The following is a 27,472-nucleotide window of genomic DNA, read 5'->3' on the forward strand; positions in this document are numbered from 1 at the left end:
CCCCACCAACACCCCTCCGAGCGGCGCCCGAGATGTGAGCTCTGTCTGGGTCCTTCTTTGGGCGTTAGTCCTGGACTTCTGGGGCAAATGTCACCCGGAAGCTGCTTTCTGAGCCCTCTCTTGGGTTTCCAAGGGTCTCCCCGGTGTATACCCACTCTGTACTGGAGGTTCTAGAAGCTGAATTTCCCTCCAGGGACTTCAGGGGAGGATCCTTCCTGCCTCTTCCAGCTTCTGGTGGCCCAAGGCGTCCCTGGTGTCCCTTGGCTGTCTGCCTCCATTGTCATGTGGCCTTTTCTTCTTATTGGGTTTAGGGCCCACGCTAATCCAGTAGGACCTCATTTTAACTTGATTCTATCTGCAAAAAACTCTTATTTTCAAATAAGGTCCCATTCACAGGTACAAGAATTCTGTGGGACACTTTTTCAGCCCAGGATAAGGATCACAGGTGCTGTCAAATGGAAAACTTGCAGAGATCCAGGTTGCTGAGCTGGGTTCCACCCACAATGTGGAAGGAGTGGCCCCTGAAAATGAGAGGACTGAGGAGGGACAGTCACACAGGCCGCTGTTAGTGAACAGCAGGGGGGATCTGATAGCCACAGGCCACCCACAGCAGGGGGCAGTGTGGGCCCCATCTAGCAGGGAAGGTAGCGAGGCCCCAAGCAACTTGAATGCAAGGACCTGTGAATGGGCCCCAGGAAAGGGGTGGGAGAGTCTGCCCTAGTCTCTGCCCTCCTAGCCTTTCTCCCTTAGCACTAACTGTCCTCTGTCCCCAAAGACAGTGCCAAGTGCTCTGGGACCTAGACATCTCCCAGGAGCGGTAGCAGGATGTAGCTATACCTGCCTGGTGGTCCATGCTGCAGTCAGAATAGGGTTGTCTGGCTGCCCCATCCGACGCAGGTGGTGCTGACCTTGGCAAGGAGAGGGGCCTTGGCACCTGCTGCAAAAGTGTCTTGTGCTTGCTGCTCTGGCAAGGAGAGGTGCTTCACCTGGCAACTGGGAGGACCCTAACCTGGAGGGACCAGAGGTGCTGGTGCTCCTGCAGCATGGGTGGCGGGCCTCGTTCCCAGCCTCTGCCGTCTCTCTCCCGCTGTCCTGGGATTTATTCTTTGCTTCTTCATGACACGGTCCCTCGAGCAGCTGTGCTCACAGGCACAAGACTCTAATGGACACCCCGAACCCATCACTGTGACTCAGCACCCGTCCTTGTTCCCATCCAGGTCCCCGCCGGGGTGAGGGGTGGAAGTAGTTACTGACGGGGCTGGGGGTGGGCAGCTGAGAAGGGGTTCTCGGGGGGTGATACAGGGAGACCCCAAGCCCCCACCCAGTTCATGCCCCATCAGGCATCACTTCACAACACATATGCAGAGACAAAAGTATTAAGAACGTCAAGATGGGTGTTGCCAGAGTGTTCGAGCCCCAGCGTTCAATCACCAGGTAGGGGGGCTGCAAAGGCCCCGAGGCACACATGGGGGACCGGTGCCAAGTGTGGGTGGGGTTGCAGCACCAGGCGCTGGCCCCCGCCTTCCCCAGCCCCTTTAGTCCATGCCTGCTCTTGCTGCGTGGGAAGCCCAAAGCCTTCTCCTATTGAGCCCCTATTGGGCTCTCACCTGGTTCCCTGTGGTCCCCTGGAGTCCTTGCCCTGCATCACAGGTGGGTGTAATCCTAGGTCACACACCCTTTGCCAGGATTTCCTGCAGGAAACGAGGTAGCTTTGGGCCTCCAATAGGAGAGGGTTCCGGGGACTCATCGGAACTGCGGCAACCTCGGGGCTGAGCTGGTGGTGCAGCCGGGATAGTGATGGTGATGGGATCTCGGGGAGGATGAGGGAGTGGTCTCCCCACCCCTCCCCCACCTGCGGGGAGTGAGGCACAGCTGTGGGCTGGTATATAGGAGGGCAGGCCCCAGGCTTTGCTCTGTGTGGGCTCGCCTAGGTAGGAGGTAAGTGAGGGCACTGGGGCCCCTGGGTTGGGCTGGTTGGCGGAGACCATGTGACTGTGACCAGGTTTGAGGGAAGCCACTCCGTGGGGGGGGGGGGGGACGGGGACACTCGACGTGGCCAGCAGCTTTGACCTGGATGGAGCCTGTGCTGTTCCAAACCCCAGCTCCCTGCCCCCTGCCCCCTACTCCCGGCCCCAGACCGAGATCCAGGATCCTGATTCGAGATGGGAAAACTGACCTTGAAATGTGCCTAGTCCCAGATCTGCCCCCTGAGGCCTCGAGAGGTGAAGGAGGAGGTGGCGGCTCAGGTCCAGTCTCCTCCCCAGAGCCTCGAGAATCTTAGCAAGAGCGAGCCTCCATCTGTTCCCCTTCTCACCCCCGAGGAACAGAGCTGCCTGGGCCTGCTGAGGCCCCCCATGCCCCCGGCGGGACACAGGTACATCTCAAGCCCCCTTTGGCTCTGGGGTTCAGACCAGGAGGACATCTAGGTACAGGGCTCCAGCCTGCACGAGACACCCCTGCGCCCCTGGGCTGCCCTGAGAGGGGTCGCCCTCACTCTGGGGAGGCACTGATGGCCCAGCTCAGCTCACCTGGAACTTTCTGCTTCCAGAGGGGGCCCCTGGCGCCAGGCCCAGGAATTCTCAGCTCACCCAGGACGTCACCCACCCCTCCCCCGAGGTCCTGCAGCCAGTGCCAGCCTGCGGGCACCTTGGCAGGGGGCTTCATGCTCTGGACCCTCCCACCTTGTCTGGAGATACTGCCTGCCCTGTGGAGTAGAGGGAGGCCCGTGGCCCCTACAGCTGTCCCCACCGCCCCAGCCCCAGTCCTGGAGCCTCATGACACACCCCTACCGCAGAGAGCGCGTGATGCTGGCTGCCACGCTGGCCCTTTCCAGAACTTACTGGGCCCCAGTGGCCCTCAGGGCCCCCTGGCTCCTCCCCAGCCTGGGGCATCTGTGGATCAGGACAGAGCCCGCCCTACTCTGCCAGCTGTTCGAGGTAAAAGTCACCATTAACCCAAGGCAGGTCCTGGGGCTCGGGAGCCCTGAGGCAGGCTGGTGGGGCACATTCCCGGACAGGCAGTCCAGGCTCCTGGTCACTGCAGCAGAGCTGGTCTGGGCTGGTGTTTCCTCTATGGGGCCCGGGGACAGGGCCAAGTGCTGGCGCTGTGGCCTGGAGCTGAGCCGCTGGACTGCTGGAGGCAGCCCCCCAGGGGGACACTGCAGACCCTGCTCTTTGTGTGGCCACGTCCCGGGCCAGAACTCCAGCCAGCCCCTGTCCTGGGGAGGCCAGGACCGCACGGACGGACAGATCCTGGGCCAGCTGCGTCCCCTGGCAGAGGATGAAGAGGAAGAGCGGGCCGGGGCCGCCCCTTCCCCGAGGCCTGCCTTCCCCGAGATGGATTCCGAGGAGCTGCGGCTGGCCTCCTTCTGCAACTGGCCGCTGATGGCCACGGTGCGGCCCGAGCTGCTGGCTGCTGCTGGCTTCTTCCACACGGGTGAGTCTTGGGGCCTGGGTGCCATCCAGGACCCTTGTGCACGGAGGGTCCACCTTCTCCGAGGAGCCCACCCACCACGTCAGGGGGCGTCCAGGTCAGATGAAGATGGGGGAGGGGGGCAGAAATCTGCAGCCCTTCCCACCTGTCCCCAGCCCTGGAATCTCTCCTGGCACGTGCTTCAGAGTGTGACCAGTGCAGCTGGGGAGGGGTCAGAGCCACACAGGACAGCTGGCGCCTGGCAAGGGGAGGTCCGTGGTGGGACAGTTGGAGCCAGGGAGAGAAACATCTGCGGGGCCCCTGGGAGTTCAGAGACAAGCTCTGGAGAGGTCTGGTGGTGGTGGTGGGGAATGTGCCTGCGGCCCCCACCCACCGTCCGTGCCAGGTGACCGTTCTATTGCTGATAGAGGACGAATCCGCTCTGCCATCCACAAAGGCATGAGCTTGGCAGTGCCCCTTTCCTCTGTCCCTGGGAATCCATCCCAGTGAGGTGGCCCCTGGTTAGAGGGGTGAGGGTGGTGGGTACTTCTGTTCCCTGAATTCCAAGGTGACGGGATTCCAGGGCCCGGGGCTTGCCCCCCCACACCCCACCTCCACCTCCTGCCTCTGTGAACAGCGTGTTCACAGAATGTTCTGTCAGTCTTGGCAAGTGCCCGGGTGCCGTGATCCCATTTCACCTTTGAGAAAACTTGGGGTGCACATGACATACGGGAAGAATACGGGGCAAGGGGGCAGCAGAGGCCAGCGGGCTCTCGTGCGTGACCTCAGGGAGCCCCTGCCCCACAAGGAAAGACTGCCTAGGAGCCCCCGTCTCCAGCCTGGGAGACACGCCCGGCCCAGCGGCAGCAGCTGGGTGTGGGGAGGGCCAGCGCCTCTGCTCTCCCCAGGCCAGCAGGACAAGGTGAGGTGCTTTTTCTGCTATGGGGGTCTGCAGAGCTGGGAGCAAGGGGACGACCCCTGGACCGAGCACGCCAAGTGGTTCCCCAGGTAAGGGCCCTGCAGGCAGCGCAGCCCCCCTGTCCTGCAGGGGTCGAGCCTCGGGGGTGGGGGCCCCCCTGTCCTGCAGGGGTCGAGCCTCGGGGGTGGGGCCCCCCTGTCCTGCAGGGGTCGAGCCTCGGGGGTGGGGGCCCCCCTGTCCTGCAGGGGTCGAGCCTCGGGGGTGGGGGCCCCCCTGTCCTGCAGGGGTCGAGCCTCGGGGGTGGGGCCCCCCTGTCCTGCAGGGGTCGAGCCTCGGGGGTGGGGCCCCCCTGTCCTGCAGGGGTCGAGCCTCGGGGGTGGGGGCACCCCTGTCCTGCAGGGGTCGAGCCTCGGGGGTGGGGGCCCCCCTGTCCTGCAGGGGTCGAGCCTCGGGGGTGGGGCCCCCCTGTCCTGCAGGGGTCGAGCCTCGGGGGTGGGGGCACCCCTGTCCTGCAGGGGTCGAGCCTCGGGGGTGGGGGCACCCCTGTCCTGCAGGGGTCGAGCCTCGGGGGTGGGGGCACCCCTGTCCTGCAGGGGTCGAGCCTCGGGGGTGGGGGGCCCCCTGTCCTGCAGGGGTCGAGCCTCGGGGGTGGGGGGCCCCCTGTCCTGCAGGGGTCGAGCCTCGGGGGTGGGGGGCCCCCTGTCCTGCAGGGGTCGAGCCTCGGGGGTGGGGGGCCCCCTGTCCTGCAGGGGTCGAGCCTCAGGGGTGGGGGACCCCTGGGGATGGGACTTGGGCTGTCTCTACCCTGCTGCTCAACAGATGGGGCTTCCTAAATGGCCTTCTCAGCGAGTGCCCGCCCCTCAGGGAGCCCCGCCTGCCCCTGCAGGGCACAATGGGGGGGGGTGGACAGAAGGCAGGACCCCAGACCCAGGGGCGTTCCAGCTTGGACCCGACAGTGAGGGGGGTGCTCTGCCAGTCCGAGCCCACCTCCCACGAGGCCTCTGAGCTCGCTCTCCTCAGGTGTGAGTTCCTGCTCAGGACCAGAGGAAGGGACTTTGTCGGCAGCATCCAGGAGTCCTGCTACCACCTCCTTGGCTCTTGGGTGAGTCCTGCCTCCCCCGAGGGCTGGGGGCAGGTGATGAGGGCCCTCCCCAGCCTGCTCCTCTCCCTCCTCAGGGCACAGGTATTGTCTGGCTCATTTCAGGACCCCTGGGAGGAGCTGGAAGATGCGGCTGCTGCCGCCCCCCCAGGTGAGCCGTGGTGTGTGGGCAGCTGCAGACTGCCCTGTGGTCGAGGCCATTGGGTGTCCCCCGGCTGCTGGGCAGCAAGGAGAGTGAGGGCTGCTTAGCCGGGTGTGAGCGTGCTGCCTGGGCTGGCTTCGTGGGGTGCTCCGAGCAGGCCCTGTGTGTGTGTGTGCTCGGGGCTCCAGGCGTCTGGGCAGGGGATGGGAGTGTGGAGAGGAGAGAGGTGCTGTGTTCCGCAGAGGTGGCCTCTGCTGGGGTGGCCACCAGACACAGCCCGAGAGCTGACCCAGCTGCAGTCGTGGGTCCTCAGAGGAGCCAGCTGTGCTGAGCTCTGCTCTCCACACCTGTACCTGGGCCCTGGGGCAGGGGGAAGGGGCTCTAGGGTTCAGATCCTGGCTCTTCTGACTCGGAGCAGACAGCCTTAGCTCTTCTGCTCTTTGACCTTCCTGCCCGGAGCTGCCAAGTGTGCACAGCGTCACCCCGTCTGGGACTAGACAGGGTCCACGTGATGCTCTTAGGAGCAGCACCTGATAGGGCTTCGTCCGAGGCGGCCTTGATCATGAGGTTTATGGCTTTCGCTGCTAGCAGGGAAACAGCCCCTCTGTCGAGAGCGTCGGACTTTTCACTGAGCCGCTTGGACGCTGGTGGAGTGGCTGTGATGGCCACGGAGGCCCCTGTGTTGAAGTAACCCTGGCGACTGGCCACAGGGGCAGGCTGTCCGCTTCTTTCCTGTGACCCATGGCCCGAGCGCCTCCTTGCCCTCAGTCCAGTGCCCTCAGCCAGGTGTGCTCTGAGTGGAGCTGGTGCCTGCTGTGGCCTGCCACGCTCCAAATGGGTTTTGGGTGGGGACAGGCATGGCAGAGGTGTCCCTGGGTGATGCCACCCACTATGTCCACATCACAGCTGGTGGTCAGTCTGCCCCAGGAAGAGGACAGGGGCAGGAGGCGGGGGGAGGGGCAGAGGTACCCTGCCCACCTCCCCGCTTGTTCCTGTCCTGCTCACCCAAGGGCCCGGTAGGCACACAGCACGCACGCTGTCTCTGGGCCCAACCTTGCTTTCCTGTGTCCTCGTTCTCAGCCTGTTCCTAACTGCCCACAGCTGCTGTCCACCCGGACCCTGAGCTGCCCCCATCCAGAAGAGAGACCCCCTCGGAGGGCGCCAGGGAGCCAGGTGAGGGCAGGACCCACCTGGGGGCACGGCTGGCTCTTCTGCAGCGTGGGGTGGGAGGGGCAGACGCTCCGGAGCTGGCTGATGCCAGACACCCCTGGTCCGGCCCCCACGCCCCTCCCCCATCAGGCCACTGCAGAGGGTGGGGGTCGGGGGCGGGGAGGTGTCACAGGGCCAGCCTCCTCGGAGGAGCCTGGTGGAGTTTGTGGGTCCTTGAGCCCCCAGGAGCCCAAAGCCTGGAGGAGCAGCTGCAGCGCCTCCGTGAGGAGCGGACCTGCAAGGTGTGCCTGGACCGCGCTGCGTCCGTCGTCTTCGTGCCCTGCGGCCACCTGGTCTGTGCCGAGTGCGCCCCCAGCCTGCAGCTGTGCCCCATCTGCCGGGCCCCCATCCACAGCTGCGTGCGCACCTTCCTGGCCTAGGCCAGGTGAGCACGCCTTCCTTCCTGCGCTGGGCCAGGCGCGCTGGGCCGCGGAGCGACCCCCAGGCAGGTCGCGGTCTAGCCTGATGGGCGTGCTTCCGGTTCGGGCCTTGGAGACGTCACCAGAGGGGCTTGGACAGCGACCTCCGGGCCCGCCCTGACAAGGGTGACCCCGACAGACACCGGGGCTGGAGGCATTGCAGGGGCCGGGGGACAGCAGGAGGCAGCACTTCCTCCAGCCCCAGCCCTGGCCAGTGTCCTGATGGAGCTGTTCTTAGACCCTTGCTCTGAACCCTTCTCAACAGAAGGGGGTGGCGCTGCCATTCTGCTTGGACACATTAAATCACACCAGCTGGGCACCTCTCTGCCTTGCCTGTCCTTGTGGTCGGGGACAAGGCCTTCTGTCCAGCGGGGCACACACGGCTGCAGCCAGGCCAAGGGGAGGCAGCTTTGGGGGAGGCATGTGGAAAATACTCCGGTCCCCTGGTTATGAGGAAGGGCCTAGGACCCTGGGCGGGACCTGGGAGCCCAGGCTGGTAGCAATGTGTGATGGGTGGGGAGGGGACCCTTAATTATCATAGATGGGGGGGCCGGCCTTCTCAGGGTTCACAGAGGCCCATGTGCCCCAAGAATCTTCTGGGATAAGAGGAAGGGAACTTCCGGGGGGGCAGGGGTTGGGGTTCAAGCTGACTGGGAGCTGCTGCCTCATTCCTCTTCTCCCCCCAGGTGCCGAGAGTGGTGGCCACGTGGGCGCCCTGCCTGGCTCAGCCAATCCCTTGGGCCACACAGTGGGCCTGCTAGGTATGGCTGAGCTGGTGCCCAGCACCGCCCACTTGACACCTGACCAACAGTCCAGGGTGGAGATGGCTTGGCGTTGGAGGGGGTGGGGGGGTGGGGGAGGGGGTGGGGGATGGGGTGGTTTTACCTAAGTGTGGATGCTTTTGAAGTTTTACAATAAAATGATCGGTTTTTCCTGATGGTGCTCAGTAGCCTGAGTTTTGGAACCCCCTCCCCCCTCCCTCCTCCTCTCCCCTCCTCCCCTTCCTCCCTCCTCCTCTCCTCCCTCTTCCCCTCCTCCTCCCTCTTCCTCACCACCAGACCCCTTGCCACCTCTGCTCCCCAGCAGGGCAGCCTCCCCTCTCCGGCCCTCTCCCCAGATGCCTCCTCACGGTGAGGGCGCCCCTTCCTGTCCCCTCTTGGCTTTTCCTGTTCTTATCAGCATTGTTTTTTGTATTTTCCCAAAGTTAGAAGCAGGGAGGCCGAAACTCCCGCATGTGCCCGCACCCGGCACGCCCACCAGAGGGCGATGCTCTGCCGTAATCAGAGCCATTCTAGCGCCTGAGGCAGAGGCCACAGAACCGTCCTCAGTGCCCGGGTCAACTTTGCTCCAATGGAGCAAAGGGCCCCAGCTGCCACCACACCTGGGCAGACAGGTGGAGGCTTTGCCTGACGAGACACTCTGGCCAGTGTGGCCGTGTTTAATCAGGAGTGCCCCTCGTGGAGGGGCCTGGGGGCTCCTGCTGGCCTTCTGGAAGTCCCAGGCCCTGGCCCCATCAGAGTATGCAGCCTGCGGGGTCCAGTGGCTCCCAGGGCTGGACCCCCGAGGGAGGAGCCCCTTGGAGCATAGCTGCAGCCTCGGCTGCGGGAGGGGAAGAGAGAGACAGAGAAGAAGGAGAGGGAGAGGGGTAGAGAAGCAGATGGGCGCTTCTCCTGTGTGCCCTGGCCGGGAATCGAACCCAGGACTTACACACGCCAGGCTAACGCTCTACCACTGAGCCAACCAGCCAGGGCCCTCTTTTCAGCATTTTCAGGACTCCTAATACCTAGTCACCTCAGGCCACTTCTGAGAGCAAACTTGTAAGGTATCAGCTAACTGCAGGCCTCTTGGGGAAAGTGGTTTATTGCCACTGGGCACCCTGGGGACGTTATAAGGCTACATACTGCCTAAGGTCCTTTCCGTGAACGGCTCCAGGGCCCACCACACGTGGCGTCCTGCCTTGTGGGCAGAGGGCTCTGCTCCTGGACAAGCCCAGCTCCACTGCAGGGCCCCAGCTGCCACCACACCTGGGCGGACAGGTGGAGGCTTTGCCTGACGAGACACTCTGGCCAGTGTGGCCGTGTTTAATCAGGAGTGCCCCTCGTGGAGGGGCCTGGGGGCTCCTGCTGGCCTTCTGGAAGTCCCAGGCCCTGGCCCCATCAGTGTATGCAGCCTGCGGGGTCCAGTGGCTCCCAGGGTTGGACCCCCGAGGGAGGAGCCCCTTGGAGCATAGCTGCAGCCTGCTGTGAACGGAGACTGTGGCTTTCTTTTCTTTCCTTTTTTTTTTTTAGAAAAATGAGATTACAAACTCTTTTGAAGCTGCAGGCGTCCTGGCCTGGCGCTGGCTCGCTATTCTGGCTGGTGTCCAATTGCAGGTTCCCCGGCCACCTGCAGGGCCTTGGGGATAGATAGATAGTGAGTCCCACCACCTGGAGTCCCGTCACATCCGCCGTGGGTCAGAGGCTGGAGGCAGGAGCCCGATGGGTGCTTCCTCACTTACGCAGGCCTGCAGGGACAGAGGGCGGGTCAGAGAACCCCTGAGAGGCTGCCCCTGGCTGGGGAGGAAGGCCACAGGTGGGAGTTCAGAGGTCAGAGGTCATCGGTCATCAGGGCTGCTGGGCCCTCTTCTCTCGAATAACTCGAAATGCAAATGGAACAAAATCCAAGAAGGGGAGGGGTTCCTGGGTTTTGTCTACGAGGCCGGGGACCAGCGTCTGGAAGGCCTGGCCCAGGCCTGGGGCTCCCTCCTGCGTGGGCCCCGCCTTGTCTGCAGACATCTCAGTAGGGGGGTTGCTGGGTGTGGAAGGAGGGGCTCACCTGGGTCCCTCTGGCCACTCAAGCCCCACGCCTGGACGAAATCCCCGGAGCCCCATGAACCGGCCCCCATGATTGACTGTCCTGTACTGCGCCCTGGTCTGGGGGGCCTGGGCGTGGTCTCTCCCTGTCGGGGGAGCTGGATGCCTCTACCTTTGATGGCCTTAGGCCGCAGTACCCTTTACTTAGAGGGTAGAAGAGCTTGGGGGAGGCGGCCAGGAGGACCAGGGTCCCCAGGGATGTCCACAGGTGTGACCCCCTGGAGGGCAGGCTTGTCTCGAAGGGCACAGGAGCACGTAGGAAGTGCAGCTCGACTGAGAACAGGACCACCAGCCACCCGTTCTGACCACAACTTTCAGAATGACCCACAGGTGGGGCGGGGCTGGTGGCAAAGGCCGCTTCAGAGAAGCTGAGACAGGGACCCAGGTACCACTGCCCCCACCCCCGGCTTGGGGTGTGCAGGCTTAACAACCCTGCTCTTCATGAGAAGAGAAGCCTGTTCCTCCAAAAACCAGACAACTAGCACCCCAGACTTCCTGCCACGGTGAGACCTCGCCCATCTGTCTGGTGGCCTCAGCGCCCGGCCCCCTGGCCCCCTGGCCCCCCGGCCCCCTGGACCAAAATTGGCTTAGACCCCAAACACCTACAGACTCCTCTGGGCATGAGGTTCCAAGGGGGGAGGGGGCCAAGCTCCAGAGCCTCCCTGGCCTGGAGATGCACAGAGCAGATCTCAGGAAAGTGGGGGGCACAGATGGACGATGGGTGGACGGGCAGATGGACGGATGCCTGGTGAGGCTGCCCCGAGGAGGGGAGCCTCGGGCTGTGCTGACCTGACTGGCCGGGCCCAGGAGGGGGGTGCAGGCTGTACGGGCCATACTTACAAGTACGCCCGCTTGAACAAGAGTCTGGAGGGCTTTTCAGTGACATGGTAGAGAGGAAATGGATCAAATCCACCAATGAAATCAACTGAAAGAAATCAAGACCCGAAATAAAACAAAACCCAGACGGTGGGAAAAGATGGCAGAACGGAGGAGACGCCCAACGGCAAACACACACACACAGCGCAGCGATGGGAGGGGGCGAAACACTCACACGGCGCAGCGATGGGAGGGGGCGGGGGCAGGGGAGCAGAGGGCGCCCTGGGGAGGGGGCCGCCCCCCAAGCTGGCTCAGACCTGAGGCCAGAGCTCTGTCCAAGCCGTGGACAGTGTGAGTGACGACTCCAGGGTGACATGCTTCCATGGGGACTGAGACTCAGTCCAGGAATGTGGCCCGGGGAACCCACCTCGCCAGAGCTTGGGGGCTGGCGGCTGGCTGCAGGCTCTCCCAATCACCGCCCCCACCCCCGTCAGGTCCGCCAATCTCTCACCCCTGTCCCTGGAAGCTGTCTGCACAGCTAGTGGGTGGCAGAAGCTTTCTGGACAAAACAGATCCATTTCTGCACCCCAGAGCCGGCTCCTGTCCTAGGATGTGTTAACGTGGCCGACACATGACACCTTTTGTTCCTCCGCCCAGCCAGCTGCCGCCCCAGAGATGAGTGGGTGCTCACGCAGCAAGAGGGCTGCTAGGGGCTGGTCCGTGGGCGAGCCTGGTCTCTGAGCTGTAGACTGGGCCAGTGGACTGACTGCCCACCCCCTGAGCCACCTGACTCCTGAAACAGGGGCTCTGAACTTTGACCCCGACCCCAGGGAAGGATCAGCCCGCGGGAGCCAGGGCCCCCCTGGTATGCCCACCCTACCCTGGCTTTGTTCTTCTCGGTAGGGGCTCCCCATGACACCATACCGGAGAGCCGGGATTGTTGGGGCCTGTGAGGGCAGCTGAGTGTTGATGCTACAATCAGAGGCAAGTGGACGGGGCTCATGGTGGAGGAACAGTGAACGTGTTGTTCAGACAGGTCCAGGCCGGTCCTGAGGGCCTGGGGGATGCTTGGGCAGCTGGGCCCTGCTCTCCACCGTGAGGAGGTAGAGTGGCCCCCCCATAGGTCTGAGGGCTCAGCCCCCCACCTGAAGCACCTCTGGGGGCAGATCCTGGGTGGAGCTGACCCCTGGAGCCACAGCCTGAGACACCCTCCTCATCTGTTGTCAGGTGGCTGGGCCGTCTCCCTGTCATCTCAGGCAAGGAGCACTTCCCACCCGGGCGCGGGGACCCATCTAAGGGAGGTGGCCAGCCTTCTGCTCCCCTCTCCTCCCCCACTGCTGGGGCCGGGCCAGGTCTCCCTCTCGCTAAAGGGCTACTGTGGGAGCCTGCGGGTCGCACACTTACAGCTGTCCTCCTCCTCGGTGAACACGCTGACCACGTAGCAGGCGTAGACGAAGCCCACCAGCTGAAAGACACGCGGGGGCTGCGGTGAGGGTGCCAGGCAAGCTGCAGGGGCACCCCCTTGGGACGGGGACCTGGCGTAGACGAAGCCCACCAGCTGAAAGACACGAGGGGGCTGCGGTGAGGGTGCCAGGCAAGCTGCGGGGGCACCCCCTTGGGACGGGGACCTGGCGTAGACGAAGCCCACCAGCTGAAAGATACGCGGGGGCTGCGGTGAGGGTGCCAGGCAAGCTGCGGGGGCACCCCCTTGGGACGGGGACCTGGCGTAGACGAAGCCCACCAGCTGAAAGATACGCGGGGGCTGCGGTGAGGGTGCCAGGCAAGCTGCAGGGGCACCCCCTTGGGACGGGGACCTGGGGAGCTCTGAAGTTCCAGATGGCGCCTGACTTCTCTAGGGGGTCTGGCCGGCCCCTGTGGGTGAGGGGACAATGCATGGGTGAAGGCTTCCACAGGGGAGGGCTGGCCACTGGACAGGCGAGCCAGAAAGATGACCACGCTCCTGCTTCATCAGGAGGGTCAGATGCAGAGACAGGTGACCACGCCCCTGCTTCATCAGGAGGGTCAGATGCAGAGACAGATGACCACGCCCCTGCTTCATCAGGAGGGTCAGATGCAGAGACAGGTGACCACGCTCCTGCTTCATCAGGAGGGTCAGATGCAGAGACAGGTGACCACGCTCCTGCTTCATCAGGAGGGTCAGATGCAGAGACAGGTGACCACGCTCCTGCTTCATCAGGAGGGTCAGATGCAGAGACAGATGACCACGCCCCTGCTTCATCAGGAGGGTCAGATGCAGAGACAGGTGACCACGCTCCTGCTTCATCAGGAGGGTCAGATGCAGAGACAGGTGACCACGCTCCTGCTTCATCAGGAGGGTCAGATGCAGAGACAGATGACCACGCCCCTGCTTCATCAGGAGGGTCAGATGCAGAGACAGGCCCTGGGAGATATGCCACCACACACAGCCCGATGGACCCCTAGGCTGAGGCCCGCCCTCCGATGACAGCCGGACCACCTGCCCAGGAGCCGGAAGCAGCCAATCCCTGGGTTTCTCCTTCCTGGGGACCAGGCTGTGTCCAGGAAGCTGCAGTTGACAAGCTCCCAGGGAGCCGGCCAAACTCCATGGTTTGGATAACGGTGCAGAAGGCACAGGCTGAGGCACTTCTGGGAGGAGTGGATGAGACGGCTGCCACCCTGAGGGCGTCGGCCGCTCCGCCTGGCAGGGGCCTCGCCCTGGACGGTGCTCAGACTTCAGGGGAAAGAGGGCACGCCCACATTAAGCCCCCCTCCTGGGCCCCCGGACACCAGGCAACCAGAAAGAAAGGGCTGCAGCTGAGATGGGACGGGGCCAGCACGGCCCATGGCCCAGCCCCCTACACACACACACACACACACACACACACACACACACGTGGCCCAGGCGCCACTAAGCACAGGATGAGTTACTCCTGAGCGTGCCCAGCAGGTGACAGACATGCTGGAAAGCCTGGGCTCTGGAGGCCCCCCACCCATCCCCCTAGAGGACAGGCCACAGGCCTTCTCCGCGTTGACTCAGCGGGCCTGTCTCTTCCTCGCCCCGCCCCGTTGAAGGGGGTTTCCCAAACCCCCTGGGCCCAGGTGGAGGCCGCCCTGGGACTCCGGAGGAACCAGGGCCTGGTAGCTGGCCATGGTGCTGAACACGCTCCTGCTTCTCCGCTCCTCCTTGGACGGGTATGGGGAGGAAGGACGCCCCACCAGCCACACCTCTGCCTCCCCACAGCCCCTCGGGGTCCATGCTGTCTGGACCCCTGCCCCAGCTCCTCCACGAAGCTCTCCAGACGCCCACAGAAGCCGCAGTCTCGGGTCCTCCAGCACTGGGCGCTCTGCCCACTCTGGCTGGTGTGTTCTTCCTGTCGGGACGGCATGGGGCCAGCCAAGGCCCCCTACTCCTGGACCCTCCACAGCAAACAGCAGAGGGCTGGCTCCCTAGGGAGGCAGAGCGAGTCCGCAGACCCTCGTGCCCATCCAGGCCACCGACAGTCACTTTGCTGAGGTTGCAGATAAAATGTGGAGTACCCAGTTTAATCTACATTTCAGATGCGTCATGAATCAGGTCTGTGTGTGTGCGTATGCGTGTGTGAGTATATCCCAAACATGATGCGGAATGCCCTTACACTAAAACTTACTTCTGGCCCTGGCCGGTTGGCTCAGTGGTAGAGCGTTGACCCGGCGTGTGGAAATCCCTGGTTCGATTCCCGGCCAGGGCACACAGGAGAAGCGCCCATCTGCTTCTCCACCCCTCCCCCTCTCCTTCCTCTCTGTCTCTCTCTTCCCCTCCCGCAGCCGAGGCTCCATTGGAGCAAAGTTGGCCCAGGGTGCCGAGGATGGCTCCGTGGCCTCCGCCTCAGGTGCTAGAATGGCTCTGGTTGCAATGGAGCAACACCCCAGATGGGCAGAGCATCGCCCCCTGGTGGGTGTGCCGGGTGGATCCCGGTCAGGCACAAGCGGCAGTCTGTCTCTCTGCCTCCCTGCTTCTCACTTCAGAAAATACAAAAAAACCCAAAAACTTGTTTCTTTGAAATTCAAATTCCATGGAGAGAGCTGTATTTTTAGTCCCATAGTCAGCAACCTGACACCACAGGGGCAGAAAGCAGCATGCAGGTGTCAGCCAGACTGGGTCCCTGCCTCCCCCTCCAGATCCTGCTGTTGAGCGGCAATGAAGTGGCCCCTTGGTTGGCCAGGGTGTAACTCTCAGGGTGCCTCCCCTGCCCATGCTGCCCGTGGGGATGGACGGGGACAGACTGCAATGGTCCCAGTGTCCCGGCCTCACAGCCTCATCAGAACCTTCAGTTCTGGCCCTGGCCGGTTGGCTCAGCGGTAGAGCGTCGGCCTAGCGTGCGGAGGACCCGGGTTCGATTCCCGGCCAGGGCACATAGGAGAAGCGCCCATTTGCTTCTCCACCCCTCCGCCGCGCCTTCCTCTCTGTCTCTCTCTTCCCCTCCCGCAGCCAAGGCTCCATTGGAGCAAAGATGGCCCGGGCGCTGGGGATGGCTCTGTGGCCTCTGCCCCAGGCGCTAGAGTGGCTCTGGTCGCAACATGGCGACGCCCAGGATGGGCAGAGCATCGCCCCCTGGTGGGCAGAGCGTCACCCCTGGTGGGTGTGCCGGGTGGATCCCGGTCGGGCGCATGCGGGAGTCTGTCTGACTGTCTCTCCCTGTTTCCAGCTTCAGAAAAATGCAAAAAAAAATGTAAAAAAAAAAAAAAAAAGAACCTTCAGTTCTGACTCCCTGTTTCATGCTCATGCTGCCCCTGGGGTCACAGCTGATCCTGAGCCCACTGTACAGAGCAGGACGGCAGCCCAGGCCACACAGGTGGGGAGTGACAGGCAGGGCGAGCCCTTAACCTTTCGGGCAGGGGAGGCGGCAAGGAAAGACCTCCTGCCCTGGTGGAGGACAGTGTGACCCTCTGTGCATACAGGACACGGGGCCTGGTCGCTGGGCCCCCTGTTTGTCCCACAGCTGGGGACGCTCCTCCTCCACCCCCGGGGCCCCGCCCACACGCTCACTGCCATCAGGATCTGCAGGGCGCTGTGCAGGGCCTCCACGTAGCCGTGTGCTAGGGCGCACCCGACGCCTGGGGCCAGGGCCTGGCCATCGGGGGGCCTCCAGCCTGCCGGCTGCTCCTCACGCTGACAGCCAGGGCCGTGCTCACGCCACCAGGACCGGTGTTTGGAGAGGTTGAAGGTCAGGAGCTCACTGTCCTGGGGGCGAGGGAGACGGGACCTGGTTAGCACAAGAGACGTCCCCAGCCTCCACCCAGGACGCCGGCAGTGAGGGACCAGAGCACCAAAGCCCCCCTAGCTGCTCCCCACCCGACACCTGGAGTCAAGTCGCACCCCCAGTTCTGGCTCTCGAGACTTCCCTCTGAGCTTCACGCAGGGTGAAATAAACCGCTATGTGTCCCCGCCCGACACCTGGAGTCAAGTCGCACCCCCACTTCTGGCTCTCGAGACTTCCCTCTGAGCTTCACGCAGGGTGAAATAAACCGCTATGTGTCAAGTGCCCGGAAGAGCTGCTCAGGCAGCATCTGTTCACCAAGGACAGTCTTGGTGAAACACGGCTTGGATGAGGTCCCAGCCCACTCCCTGCAGGAGGGACCGATGGACTTTATCGGGGTTGGAAAGAGCAGAGGACGCAGGAAGGCGATGTTGCCCCGCGTGGCTCAGGCCGATGCCCCTGAGGTGGTACTTCCACCTGCACACCTCGGCCAGTGCTGGTCTCTCTGCTCCTGGCCCCAGCCTTGACCTTCCTTTCAGGTGCTGCTGCCCAGGATGGGAGGACCCCTCCTCCAGGAAGCCTTACCTGGTGCCTCTTTGACCCAGCTGGAGGCCACCAGTCCAGCACTGCCCACAGACCTCACCCATCCATCCATCCATCCATCCACTCACTAGTCCTTCCCCTGGCATGACTGAGTCACTGCTGCCCAGGATGGGAGGACCCCTCCTCCAGGAAGCCTTACCTGGTGCATCTTTGCCCCAGCTGGAGGCCACCAGTCCGGCAATGCCCACAGACCTCACCCATCCATCCATCCATCCATCCACTCACTAGTCTTTCCCCAGGCATGACTGAGTCACTGCTGTGGGTCAGGGACAGAGCCAGGAGCAGGCCTAGCCCCGCCTCTCTGTGGGGACAGGTGACTAACACATGCCCACGGTGGCCATGCCCCCTCCATCTGCACAGGTCTCCTGGCCTTGACTCACCTTGGAGAGGCCCCCCACCTCCAGGTAGAAGCAGGTGATGAAAACATTCCAGGTGACCCAGAAGGCGGCCCACACGGCGTACTAGGGAGACAGTGTGGGAGGGGGTTCGAGAAAGTGAGTGAACCTAGGTGACCCAGACAGCTGTCCATCACGGGGTACTAGGGAGACAGTGTGGGAAGGGGGTGTGGAGAAAGTGAGTGAACCCAGGTGACCATCACGGGGTACTAGGGAGACAGTGTGGGAGGAGGGGGGTGTGGAGAAAGTGAGTGAACCCAGGTGACCCAGACAGCTGTCCATCACGGGGTACTAGGGAGACAGTGTGGGAAGGGGATGTGGAGAAAGTGAGTGAACCCAGGTGACCATCATGGGGTACTAGGGAGACAGTGTGGGAGGGGGGTGTGGAGAAAGTGAGTGAACCCAGGTGACCATCACGGGGTACTAGGGAGACAGTGTGGGAGGAGGGGGGTGTGGAGAAAGTGAGTGAACCCAGGTGACCCAGACAGCTGTCCATCACGGGGTACTAGGGAGACAGTGTGGGAAGGGGGTGTGGAGAAAGTGAGTGAACCCAGGTGACCATCATGGGGTACTAGGGAGACAGTGTGGGAGGGGGGTGTGGAGAAAGTGAGTGAACCCAGGTGACCATCATGGGGTACTAGGGAGACAGTGTGGGAAGGGGGTGTGGAGAAAGTGAGTGAACCCAGGTGACCATCATGGGGTACTAGGGAGACAGTGTGGGAGGGGGGTGTGGAGAAAGTGAGTGAACCCAGGTGACCCAGACAGCTGTCCATCACGGGGTACTAGGGAGACCGGGCCGGGGAACCCAGCTCTTCAGGGGGAAGGGCCCACCCTGCCTTTGCCCCCGGGATGCCCTTGGAGGAGATGTCACCGAGGCCCCTGCAGGTGGCAGGGCCTCTGCTTCTGAGGACAGGGCTCCCGCTCCCACAGAGAGAAGGAGACGCCCGGAACAGCTAGCTGGGCAGGACCCTTCCCTGGCTCTGTGCCCTTGCTCAGAGATGCCCGTGGCCCATCCAAGACAGACCTAGGACAAGCAAGGACATGAATGGCTTGAGCTCCAAAGCGCCCCCTCCAAAACCCTCCCCTTCCTAAAAGAGCTCCCTAGCCAGCCGCCCGCTGGGAGTAGAGGCCCGGAGGGCTGACGACAGTTGTTAACTGGGACATTGCCCGAGTCCCTTTATCCACTCTGCTCAGGGCTGTGTCTGCGTCCTGCCCACAGCTGCGACCCGGGGCCCTTCACGGGAAAAACCCAGGTCCAGACCAGTTATTTTGATCTGCGCTTGAACAAAGCGGCTCTGAGCAAAACTTGCTGAACATCGTCCGAGCCTGTCCAGGACAGGGGGGCAGTGTGCGGGGGCCTGGGCTGGGGGCACGCTGGGGGGGCCTGGGCTGGGGGCATGCTGGGGGGGGAGGCCCACCCCTGCTCTGAGCCTCAGTGTCCGGGTGAGAATTCCAGGCTGTGGAGAGGTCTGAGCCCGGAGCTCTGGGAAGGTGGTGTGAGGCTGAAATCCGCACCCTTTCTGGTGCGTTCCTGGTGGTCTCTAGGACAGTATGCCACCGGAGGACCGCAGGCTGTTCATCTGGCTCACTGCCTCTGGGAGGGAACCAGGCCATAGCAGACTCACCACCACCACGTAGCGAGGCCGGTACTGGACGGTGCCGAAGAGCCCCAGGATGACCATGACGATGTGGAGGAAGGTGACCAGGATGGGCGCCCACTGGTAGCCCAGGAAGTCAAACACCTGCCGCTCCAGGGCGGTGACCTAGGGCAGGGCGGGCGGGCGCGTGAGGGGCCGTGGACCTCTGCTGGAGGCCCTGGCCAGCCTCTCCTGCCCAATCGTTCCTCTGGAGTGCCTGCTGTGGTCCTGGCTCTTCCAACAAGCCCTGAAAACTCTCCATTGGGTGCTGCTCCTGTTTTTCAAAAGTTCCTCTTTGAGCCCCTTAGTTTCATCATCTGGCAAATGGGAGCTCCATCCAGGGTTATTCTAACTCCCAGGGCTGGGCAGGGGGTGGGGGGCAAACAGTGGACAGAGGGCAGGAAGCTGGAGGCCACGAGCCAGCTTCTGTGCCCACACCCCAGTCTGTTGGGCTCTCTCCTGCTTTGGAGACAGCGGGGGCTGGGGGAGGGGCAAAGCTGCTCGTCCACTTCAAGGCCGTTCTTGCCCCTCCAGCTCTCTGGATGGACGGACGCCAGCCCTCTAGGCACGGCTGGCAGAGGAACTTGATGTTTTCTATGTAGGGGAGCTGACCAGCTCTGAGCTCAGTCATGTCTCCAGAAAGGATTCATTCTTTCATTCATTCATTCACTCATCCATCCATCATGCTTCGGGGCCAGGCCCCTCACAAGCGCTGGTGTTGAGGAGACACGGGAAGAAAATACAGCCAAGTCTTCCGCGTCTGCGAGGGCCGGACGAGACCAGCCGCGTCCTGGAAGGGCCGCAGCGGAGAAAGGGGTAGCGACCCGGCGGGGCCCATGGCTGCATGTCACGACTTTATTGCAGGCCCACTGTGCGCCCAGCGCTCCCTGGTACTGACAGAGCTACAGAGGCCCATGCCTGACTCAGAGTGACCTCCGGTGTGTGGGCTGGGGGTCTCAGGTGGGGTCTGGGGCTGGGGAAGGGCTCTGAAAGGGGGAGGAGGGAGAGGAGTCCCTCCAAGCAGCAGAGTGAAGAGGGACAGAGCCCAGCAGGGTGTGAGTGGTTGTGGATTTCCTTGGGATCACTGAGCCTGCTGGCCACAGATGCCTGACCTCGGCCAGCACACTCGGCCTTTCTCCACCCAAGGTCCTCTCTGCTGCTCCAAGCCTGTGCCCTGGAGCCCTCAGGGGGACCCCAACCAGCCCCAGAAGCAGCTGCTGTGGGCGTGTGGTTGTGGATGGTCCTGGGGCAGGGTGGAGGGCGGGTGGCATTGCATGGCTATTTCCCGGAGGTCTTGGGCAGGGGGACATTCCAAACATGTCCTTCAGGGTGGCTGGGGTTGGCCCTAGGAGACAGCTGGGCGTGGGGGGCAGGAGCAGGCTCACCTGTACAGCGTGGGAAAACCTCCCACGGGAGGCTCCCCTCTCTTCAAACACACAGCCCCTCCACTCTGAGCCACAGCCCCTCCACTCTGAGCCGTGTCCCCTCGTGTCACGGCTCGTCCCACCCACAGCCCCTCCACTCTGAGCCACGTCCCCTAGTGGCTCGTCCCACACACAGCCCCTCCACTCTGAGCCGTGTCCCCTCGTGTCACGGCTCGTCCCACCCACACGCCCGCCGTGGGGGGAGGCCCCAGGTGAGTCCCCTGTTGGCTGGCTGACTGCAGCCAGGAGGTGGTCAGGACTTGTCCTCCTCTCCTGAGAGACCGCAGTGAAGCTGACAGTCTCCACCGATAACCAGGACCATGGAGTGTCTCGGACACTCAGGAGTTCTGCCTGGCCTTTCACCCCTCAAGCCCAGGGCACCCGGCACACGGTGGGCGCATGGCGGGGGCCAGATGCGCGTCCTGCGCGTGTCCCTGCTGATGGCTCTCCGAGTCTGAGGGGTGGCCCTCAGCCTGCAGCCTGGCAGGAGACTGGAAGGCGCAGGCCCGTGGCCACAGGGGCGGGCGAGCAGGGAGATGATGAGGGCCGGCCTGCTGCCCAAACCCCCTGCTGAGCCCTCACTGCCCTCTTGTCACTGCGGTGGGAAACGGCCCTCCACCCCCACCCCACTGGCTCAGAGCAAGCAAAGTTCACACTACTTTTCAGAGGGAAGGCTCTGAGGAGACACGCTCGGGCCTTTGTCCCTACCCTGGTAACCAGGACACTCCCACGCTTGTCAGAAAGAGAAAAGACACAGGGCTCCCCCCCCACAGCTCCCCCCTCGGACCTCCCACCCCACACAGCGGCCAGAGCAGTGGGTGATGTCAGACCACAACCTCCGCTACCGCCCCCGCCCCCACCCCGCTACCCTTACCACTGGCCTGGGACAAAAAGCTTTTCACAGCTCCCTGCTGCATTTCAGCTGGCCTCCTGGGGACACAGCCCTGGCCTGGCCCTCTAAGTCGGCCTGAAGTCCCCCCCCACCCCCAGTCCAGGAAAACCCTGCAGCCTTCATGCCAAAATAAACCCTTCTCCCTAAGCTGTGGCCAAACTTCCAGGGGCCTGCAGGGACACCCCTCTGTCCACTGGCCATTTTGGAGGTTCAAGAGGCAACATTCCCGGACCTGACGCCTCTGAGTCTGAGGTCACGCCCCTCGTCCAGAACCCCTGTTTCTTCTGCCCCCATGCAGCTCAACTCCAAGAGCATCCCGGCGTTTCGACACCGAGCCAACATTCCAGCACCCCCAAAGCAGCTCTGCCTCCTGCGGCCGCCCAGCCACCAGCCTGCAACCCTCCCAGGCACCTGGCTGTCCTGCACCCATCGCTCTTCCTTCCCCTTTCCTGCTTCCTGATCCCCATCGTCCCCAAAGACTTCTGCAGGGTGGCAGCTCACTCCACACTCCCCTCACTCCCTGCCTTCAGGCTTCCACAGCTCTGAGTGCCCAGCAGGGAAGCAGCTTCCTCCAGGTGGGGACACACCCGGCTGGTGCCTCTCAGCCCCATGCAGGCTCTGCCAGCAAACCCTGTCCCCAGGTAAAGGACAAGAGGACCCCAACCCTGCACAGCCACGGGTCCTTCTACTCACTTCTCTGCAGCAGCCCCTCTTCCTCCTGGCCCCTGATGCAGGAGCAAACGGTGCCCATCTGAGCCAGAACACACCCAGTCTGGCCGCATCAGAGCAACGTTTCTTTTTTTTTTTAACCACAGGGACCCAGGGGCCATCAGCATCTCCTCCCTAGCCCAGTGGCCCAGACTTTTGTTAGCCCCCTCCCCGGGAGCAGCGGGCTCTGGGAATGGGACCCGATCCCGCACCCCAGATCTACACGGGCAGAACGGAAACTTGGCTGAGGAAATGGCCAAGTTCTCCACAAAGCGGCATCCAGGGGGCACAGCTAATCCCGGACACAGAAGACGCCCAAGTGCAGCCCTGGGTACCGGCTCCACTCCCCCTCCCCATCCGCTTCCCATCCTCCCAGACCCCCTCCCAGAGCCGAGAGGGGCCGCCCCCTCCAGCGTGGGAGTCTCCCAGGGGCGGGTAGGGCCGGGATCCCACTCACAAACTCACAAACTCACAAACACCCCCCCCCACACACACACACACAATGGGCTGTCAGGCCTCGGAAACGGAACCCGGCCGCTCACTGGGGCCCGGCGCTGGCTTCGTCAAGGAAACACCCGCATGCGCTCCTGCGCGCACAATCGGAGCCACACACGCCTCCCGACACGAGTGGGCCGCGCGCAGCTACTCCCTCCCCGGACCGCACCACGCGGCTCCCGCTGGACTTGTGGAGTCCCCAACCCAAAGTGCTGGCGAGAGAGAGCAAGGGTCCAGAGCGACCCTAACCCCGAGTCTTTTGTCCTGCGTTGGCCCCTTTCACTCGCGCCCCCGCACCTGTCCGCGACGCCCGGGACCACGTGGCCGCCCCCGCACCTGTCCGCCACGCCCGGGACCACGTGGCCGCCCCCGCACCTGTCCGCCACGCCCGGGACCACGTGGCCGCCCCCGCACCTGTCCGGGACGCCCGGGACCACGTGGCCGCCCCCGCGCACGCACAGCTGCACAGCCCGGCGGGCGCGCGGAAGGGCCCGAGGGGACCGAGGGGCTGGAAGGGTCGGAGGAGTTGCCCCCAGGGGAGGCATAGAGTCCTCTGTGGCGAACTTCCGCCGCGGAAGAGCCCGCGGGTCCCAGTCCCCACAGGCTGGCGAGAACCCAGAGGCGGTGACCGCGCCGGGATCTCCCCGTTGCCCGGTGACTGCGGGGCCCGAGGAGGGGTCGCCACTCACCAGCTGGAAAGTGCAGAGGAAGATCAGCGTACAGCGGCCGGAACAGCAGCCCATGGTGCCGGCGCGGCCCGCGGGCGCCGCCTCCACCGTCTGGACCCCGAGCCGCGGCACTGGAAGCCCAGCGCCTCGGCCCGCAGCCCCCCATCCCCCCACCGGCCCGCCTCCTCCCGGCCCCGCCCCCGCACGAGTCCCCAAGGCCCCCGACCCCGCCTGGCCCGCTGTCCCCGGTCTCCCGCAGTCCCTAGCCACGCCCCGCAGCTAGGACTCACAGACTCGCCACCGCTGCTGGACGGGTTTCACCCCGCGCCTCCCTTGCCCTGTCCTCGGCCCCGGCCTGTCCCCAACCCCGCCCCTCCCGCAGAGCCAGGCCCCTGACCCAGCTCCGCCCCCTCGAGTAACAGCTGTGCCTCGTCTCTCTCCCCCTTCGTCCCCCCCCCACTTGTGGCCTCTGGGGACTTTGGGCCAGCTGGGGAGGGGACGCGGGACCCTTTCTTAAAGGGGCGATGTCACGGTCTTCTCTGGTGGCGTGGAGCACTGAGGGGCTGCGATGTGGCCCCACGAGAGACCCGAGGCTGCTTCAAGCCTGTCACACCGGAATCCAGGGGAACTAACCAGCGACTGCCCTATGCCAGGGAACCTCCTGCCTGACATCTCCTGCGTGTGCCCCGCCCCCAGTGTGACACCCCCATCCACCTCCTTCTCAGTAGGGCTTCAGGTGCACCCCAACCTCAAGGTGTCCTGGACCTGAGTCAAGAGCTTAGGGGTCCCCCTCCTGGAGGTGAGGGCCTAGGATTAGGAGGGATAGCACAGCCCGCTGGGAGCTCACCGGCCCCAGGAATGTGGGAGAACTTAAGTCTGGGTGTGCTCTGAGTGTGACCCAGCCAATGGGCTCAGTCCTGAGGGGAGGGACCGTGGGGAGGCCTGGGTCCCCGTGTGTGGTAAAGAGAGGGGACGGGGCTGTTCCCTGTGGTCAGACCTGTCCCTGGGAGGAGAACCTTGTGCTGGGAGGCAGGTGGTCAGACCTGTCCCCGGGAGGAGAACCTTGTGCTGGGAGGCAGGTGGTCAGACCGGTCCCCGGGAGGAGAACCTTGTGCTGGGAGGCAGGTGGTCAGACCTGTCCCCGGGAGGAGAACCTTGTGCTGGGAGGCAGGTGGTCAGACCTGTCCCCGGGAGGAGAACCTTGTGCTGGGAGGCAGGTGGTCAGACCTGTCCCTGGGAGGAGAACCTTGTGCTGGGAGGCAGGTGGTCAGACCTGTCCTCGGGAGGAGAACCTTGTGCTGGGAGGCAGGTGGTCAGACCTGTCCTCGGGAGGAGAACCTTGTGCTGGGAGGCAGGTGGTCAGACCTGTCGTCGGGAGGAGAACCTTGTGCTGGGAGGCAGGTGGTCAGACCTGTCCTCGGGAGGAGAACCTTGTGCTGGGAGGCAGGTGGTCAGACCTGTCCTCGGGAGGAGAACCTTGTGCTGGGAGGCAGGTGGTCAGACCTGTCCTCGGGAGGAGAACCTTGTGCTGGGAGGCAGGTGGTCAGACCTGTCGTCGGGAGGAGAACCTTGTGCTGGGAGGCAGGTGGTCAGACCTGTCGTCGGGAGGAGAACCTTGTGCTGGGAGGCAGGTGGTCAGACCTGTCCTCGGGAGGAGAACCTTGTGCTGGGAGGCAGGTGGTCAGACCTGTCCTCGGGAGGAGAACCTTGTGCTGGGAGGCAGGTGGTCAGACTTGTCCTCAGGAGGAGAACCTTGTGCTGGGAGGCAGGTGGTCAGACCTGTCCCTGGGAGGAGAACCTTGTCCTGGGAGGCAGGTGGTCAGACCTGTCCTCAGGAGAACCTTGTGCTGGGAGGCAGGTGGTCAGACCTGTCCTCAGGAGGAGAACCTTGTGCTGGGAGGCAGGTGGTCAGACCTGTCCTCAGGAGGAGAACCTTGTGCTGGGAGGCAGGTGGTCAGACCTGTCCTCAGGAGGAGAACCTTGTGCTGGGAGGCAGGTGGTCAGACCTGTCCCTGGGAGGAGAACCTTGTCCTGGGAGGCAGGTGGTCAGACCTGTCCTCAGGAGAACCTTGTGCTGGGAGGCAGGTGGTCAGACCTGTCCTCAGGAGGAGAACCTTGTGCTGGGAGGCAGGTGGTCAGACCTGTCCCCGGGAGGAGAACCTTGTGCTGGGAGGCAGGTGGTCAGACCTGTCCCCAGGAGGAGAACCTTGTGCTGGGAGGCAGGGGATGGTCACGGTCAGGCCTCGGAGAGGAGCAGGACTTGAGCAGAGGATATGGTGTGGGGACAGGAAGGTCTGTACTAGGTAAGGGACACAAGCATGGCTTCCCAGCAGCCCAGCACGTGACACTGCAGCCTTGGGCTGTTGTTGCTCTTGGCTCTGGTGGTCCAGGGCTGGAGGGTCCCAGTCCCTCAGTCACAGCAGTGACGGGAACATCCTCCCTGCTTGAGCACCACTGCCAGGCAAGGGGCATTTGTAGAGCAGCACCTACTGGCATCCTCTCCTTTGCAGCTCTGGGTGCCCTTCTCCCTGGTCCCTTCACAGATGAATGAATTGAGATCAATATCCTGTGGCAACCTCAATCCTGACCCACTCACTGATTTTTACAAACTGCCGCGAGTTTTCAGCTGCCTGGTTTTGGTTGACTGTCCCACATTCCATTGGACTGAGGAAGAGCCAGGTCAAGTTCTCCTAACATGCCCAGTGAAGCGAGGATGAAGCCACACGGCATCCCAAACCAGCCAGTTCCCAGACCCCCGCAACAAGGAACAGTTGGGAGGAAAGGTTTAGGGGGATGGAATCCTCCTGCTGTTTGCTGGTGGGAGGGAGGGAGGGGGGAGGGTGGAGCATGGTGGGTGGGGCTCAGGAAGGTCCTGGACCACGGGGACAGCCCTGGTGGGGCTGGGCTAGGGGAACAGGAGGGGCCTCAAAGCCCCTGGAGTGTGAAGTCCAGTCCCTGACCCGATGACCACGCGGTGAGGGGCTCTGTAGTGACAAGACCTCTCCTGGGAAGCTTGGACATGCTGCTCAAGGTCTTTGACCTTGTTTTTTTTTTTTCCTTGCCAGTCTTGGCCTTCAGAACGGGCTGAATGAAGATGGTAGGACTTCCTAGGAAGATGTTCATGAACAAATTATTCAGTGAAAAGAAGAGGTGGCACAATGTTACTCACAAGGGGCCTTCCAACAGCAGTTCCATGGACATGTGCTGTGGGAGGGGTCCTGTGGGCTCTGTGTGGGGGGCAAGGGTCCAGCAGCAGCCCTGGGCTCTTCCTACTAGTTGCCAGTGGCACCGCCCCCCCCCCCACTTATGACATCAAAAAAGTTTGGAGACATGGACAAATGTCCCCTCTATTCATGGATGGGGAAAACTGAGTCCAAGAAAGAGGAGAGATTTTCCCCAGGTACCACCACAGCGACTTCACAGGTCTCCTGAGCTGCTGCCTGGCTTTCAGGGAGGGGGCGCTTCCGGCTCACCTTGTGTGCCCCCCCCCCCCCCCCCCCCCGGTGCCAGGAGACCTCTGGCTGTGCACAGCCATGGACTGGAACTTTTCTCAGCCCTTGAATTCTCTTTTATTTTATTCACATTGAGAACTTCAGGAGCCCTGGGGAGGAAACCACAAAGATGATCACATTACTATTATAACTGAAAATTAATGGACCCTTGGCAGTTCTGAGAGGAAAACAGATCATCTAAATATTTCAGATGGATAATAAAATGCTGTCAGTTTGCAGCGGCACTCTGTGCTTTGCTGCCCAGACTCTGCCTTCGTCAGCCAGCATCCCATCCTCTCTGTGATGTGGCCCCAGACCTCCCGTAGCTTGGGGTGCCGCGAAAGGTTGACATGTTCCAGAAAACAGAAAACTCAGCCTCCACTGGTTCTTTGGTCTCTCTGGTGTCAAACACTGGTTCCAGCTGTGCCCTTTTCCCAGAAATGCCTTCCCTTTTTCCTCTCTTTCTCTTCTCCTCAATGTGTCACCCTTCACAGCCTGCCTCCTCCAGGAAGCCCCCTGCAATGGGTCCAACACTCGCCTCTCACTCTCTGAACCTGTGCAGCCCACAGAGGTCCAACTACAGGATATTACCACACTCCTGGTACCTTGTCCATGTCACCTCAGCCCTTGCCGTTTCTGGGAATGCCAGTGGCTTCTTACTGTAGACGCTGGTGGCTCCTCCCAGAGGGTGGCACAGGGCCAGCTGGAAATGCCCTAGAGTTAAGGCAGGCACTCAGGGCTTCGCTCAGCCAATGATGCAGGAAAAGACAAACTAAACTGCAATGAGATAATACTTTGTAACCACTAGAATGGCTGCAATTAAAAAAACACCTCGACAATACCAAGTCTTCACAAAGACGTAGAACAGGAAGTCTCAAGACTGCGAGGTGGGGGAGGGAGTATAAAATGATACAACCATGTTGAAAGACCGTCCATTTCCTGTAAGATTCAACATACACCTACCCCATCACCCAGCCATTTTACCCCCCTAGGTAATTATACAAGAGAAATAAAATACATGTCCACAAAAAGACTTGTATGTGAATTTTAGGGCAGCTTTATTCATCATCACCAAA

The 27,472-nt window shown here is 62.8% G+C and overlaps 2 protein-coding genes across 2 annotated transcripts; one reads left to right on the plus strand and one right to left on the minus strand.

The window, feature by feature from the left end:
• Positions 1–2,924: 2,924 nt before the first annotated feature.
• Positions 2,925–8,024, plus strand: BIRC7 (baculoviral IAP repeat containing 7). The gene is made up of 7 exons (XM_066235811.1): positions 2,925–3,435; positions 4,320–4,419; positions 5,351–5,432; positions 5,535–5,580; positions 6,673–6,744; positions 6,967–7,165; positions 7,886–8,024. The coding sequence occupies exons 1-6, from the start codon at positions 3,072–3,074 to the stop codon at positions 7,158–7,160; spliced, it is 858 nt and encodes a 285-aa protein (XP_066091908.1). The 5' UTR covers positions 2,925–3,071; the 3' UTR covers positions 7,161–7,165; positions 7,886–8,024.
• Positions 8,025–9,165: 1,141 nt separating this feature from the next.
• Positions 9,166–23,029, minus strand: NKAIN4 (sodium/potassium transporting ATPase interacting 4). Its single transcript, XM_066235380.1, has 7 exons — positions 22,927–23,029; positions 18,707–18,844; positions 17,067–17,147; positions 15,873–16,067; positions 12,272–12,332; positions 10,892–10,976; positions 9,166–9,702 (listed from the first exon to the last, which is right to left on the minus strand). Exons 1-7 carry the CDS (start codon positions 22,978–22,980, stop codon positions 9,693–9,695), a joined length of 624 nt encoding a protein of 207 aa, XP_066091477.1. The 5' UTR covers positions 22,981–23,029; the 3' UTR covers positions 9,166–9,692.
• Between the last annotated feature and the right edge of the window lie 4,443 nt (positions 23,030–27,472).

The sequence above is a fragment of the Saccopteryx bilineata genome, chromosome 6 (assembly GCF_036850765.1).
Source record: "Saccopteryx bilineata isolate mSacBil1 chromosome 6, mSacBil1_pri_phased_curated, whole genome shotgun sequence".
NCBI classification, from domain to species: Eukaryota; Metazoa; Chordata; class Mammalia; order Chiroptera; family Emballonuridae; genus Saccopteryx; species Saccopteryx bilineata.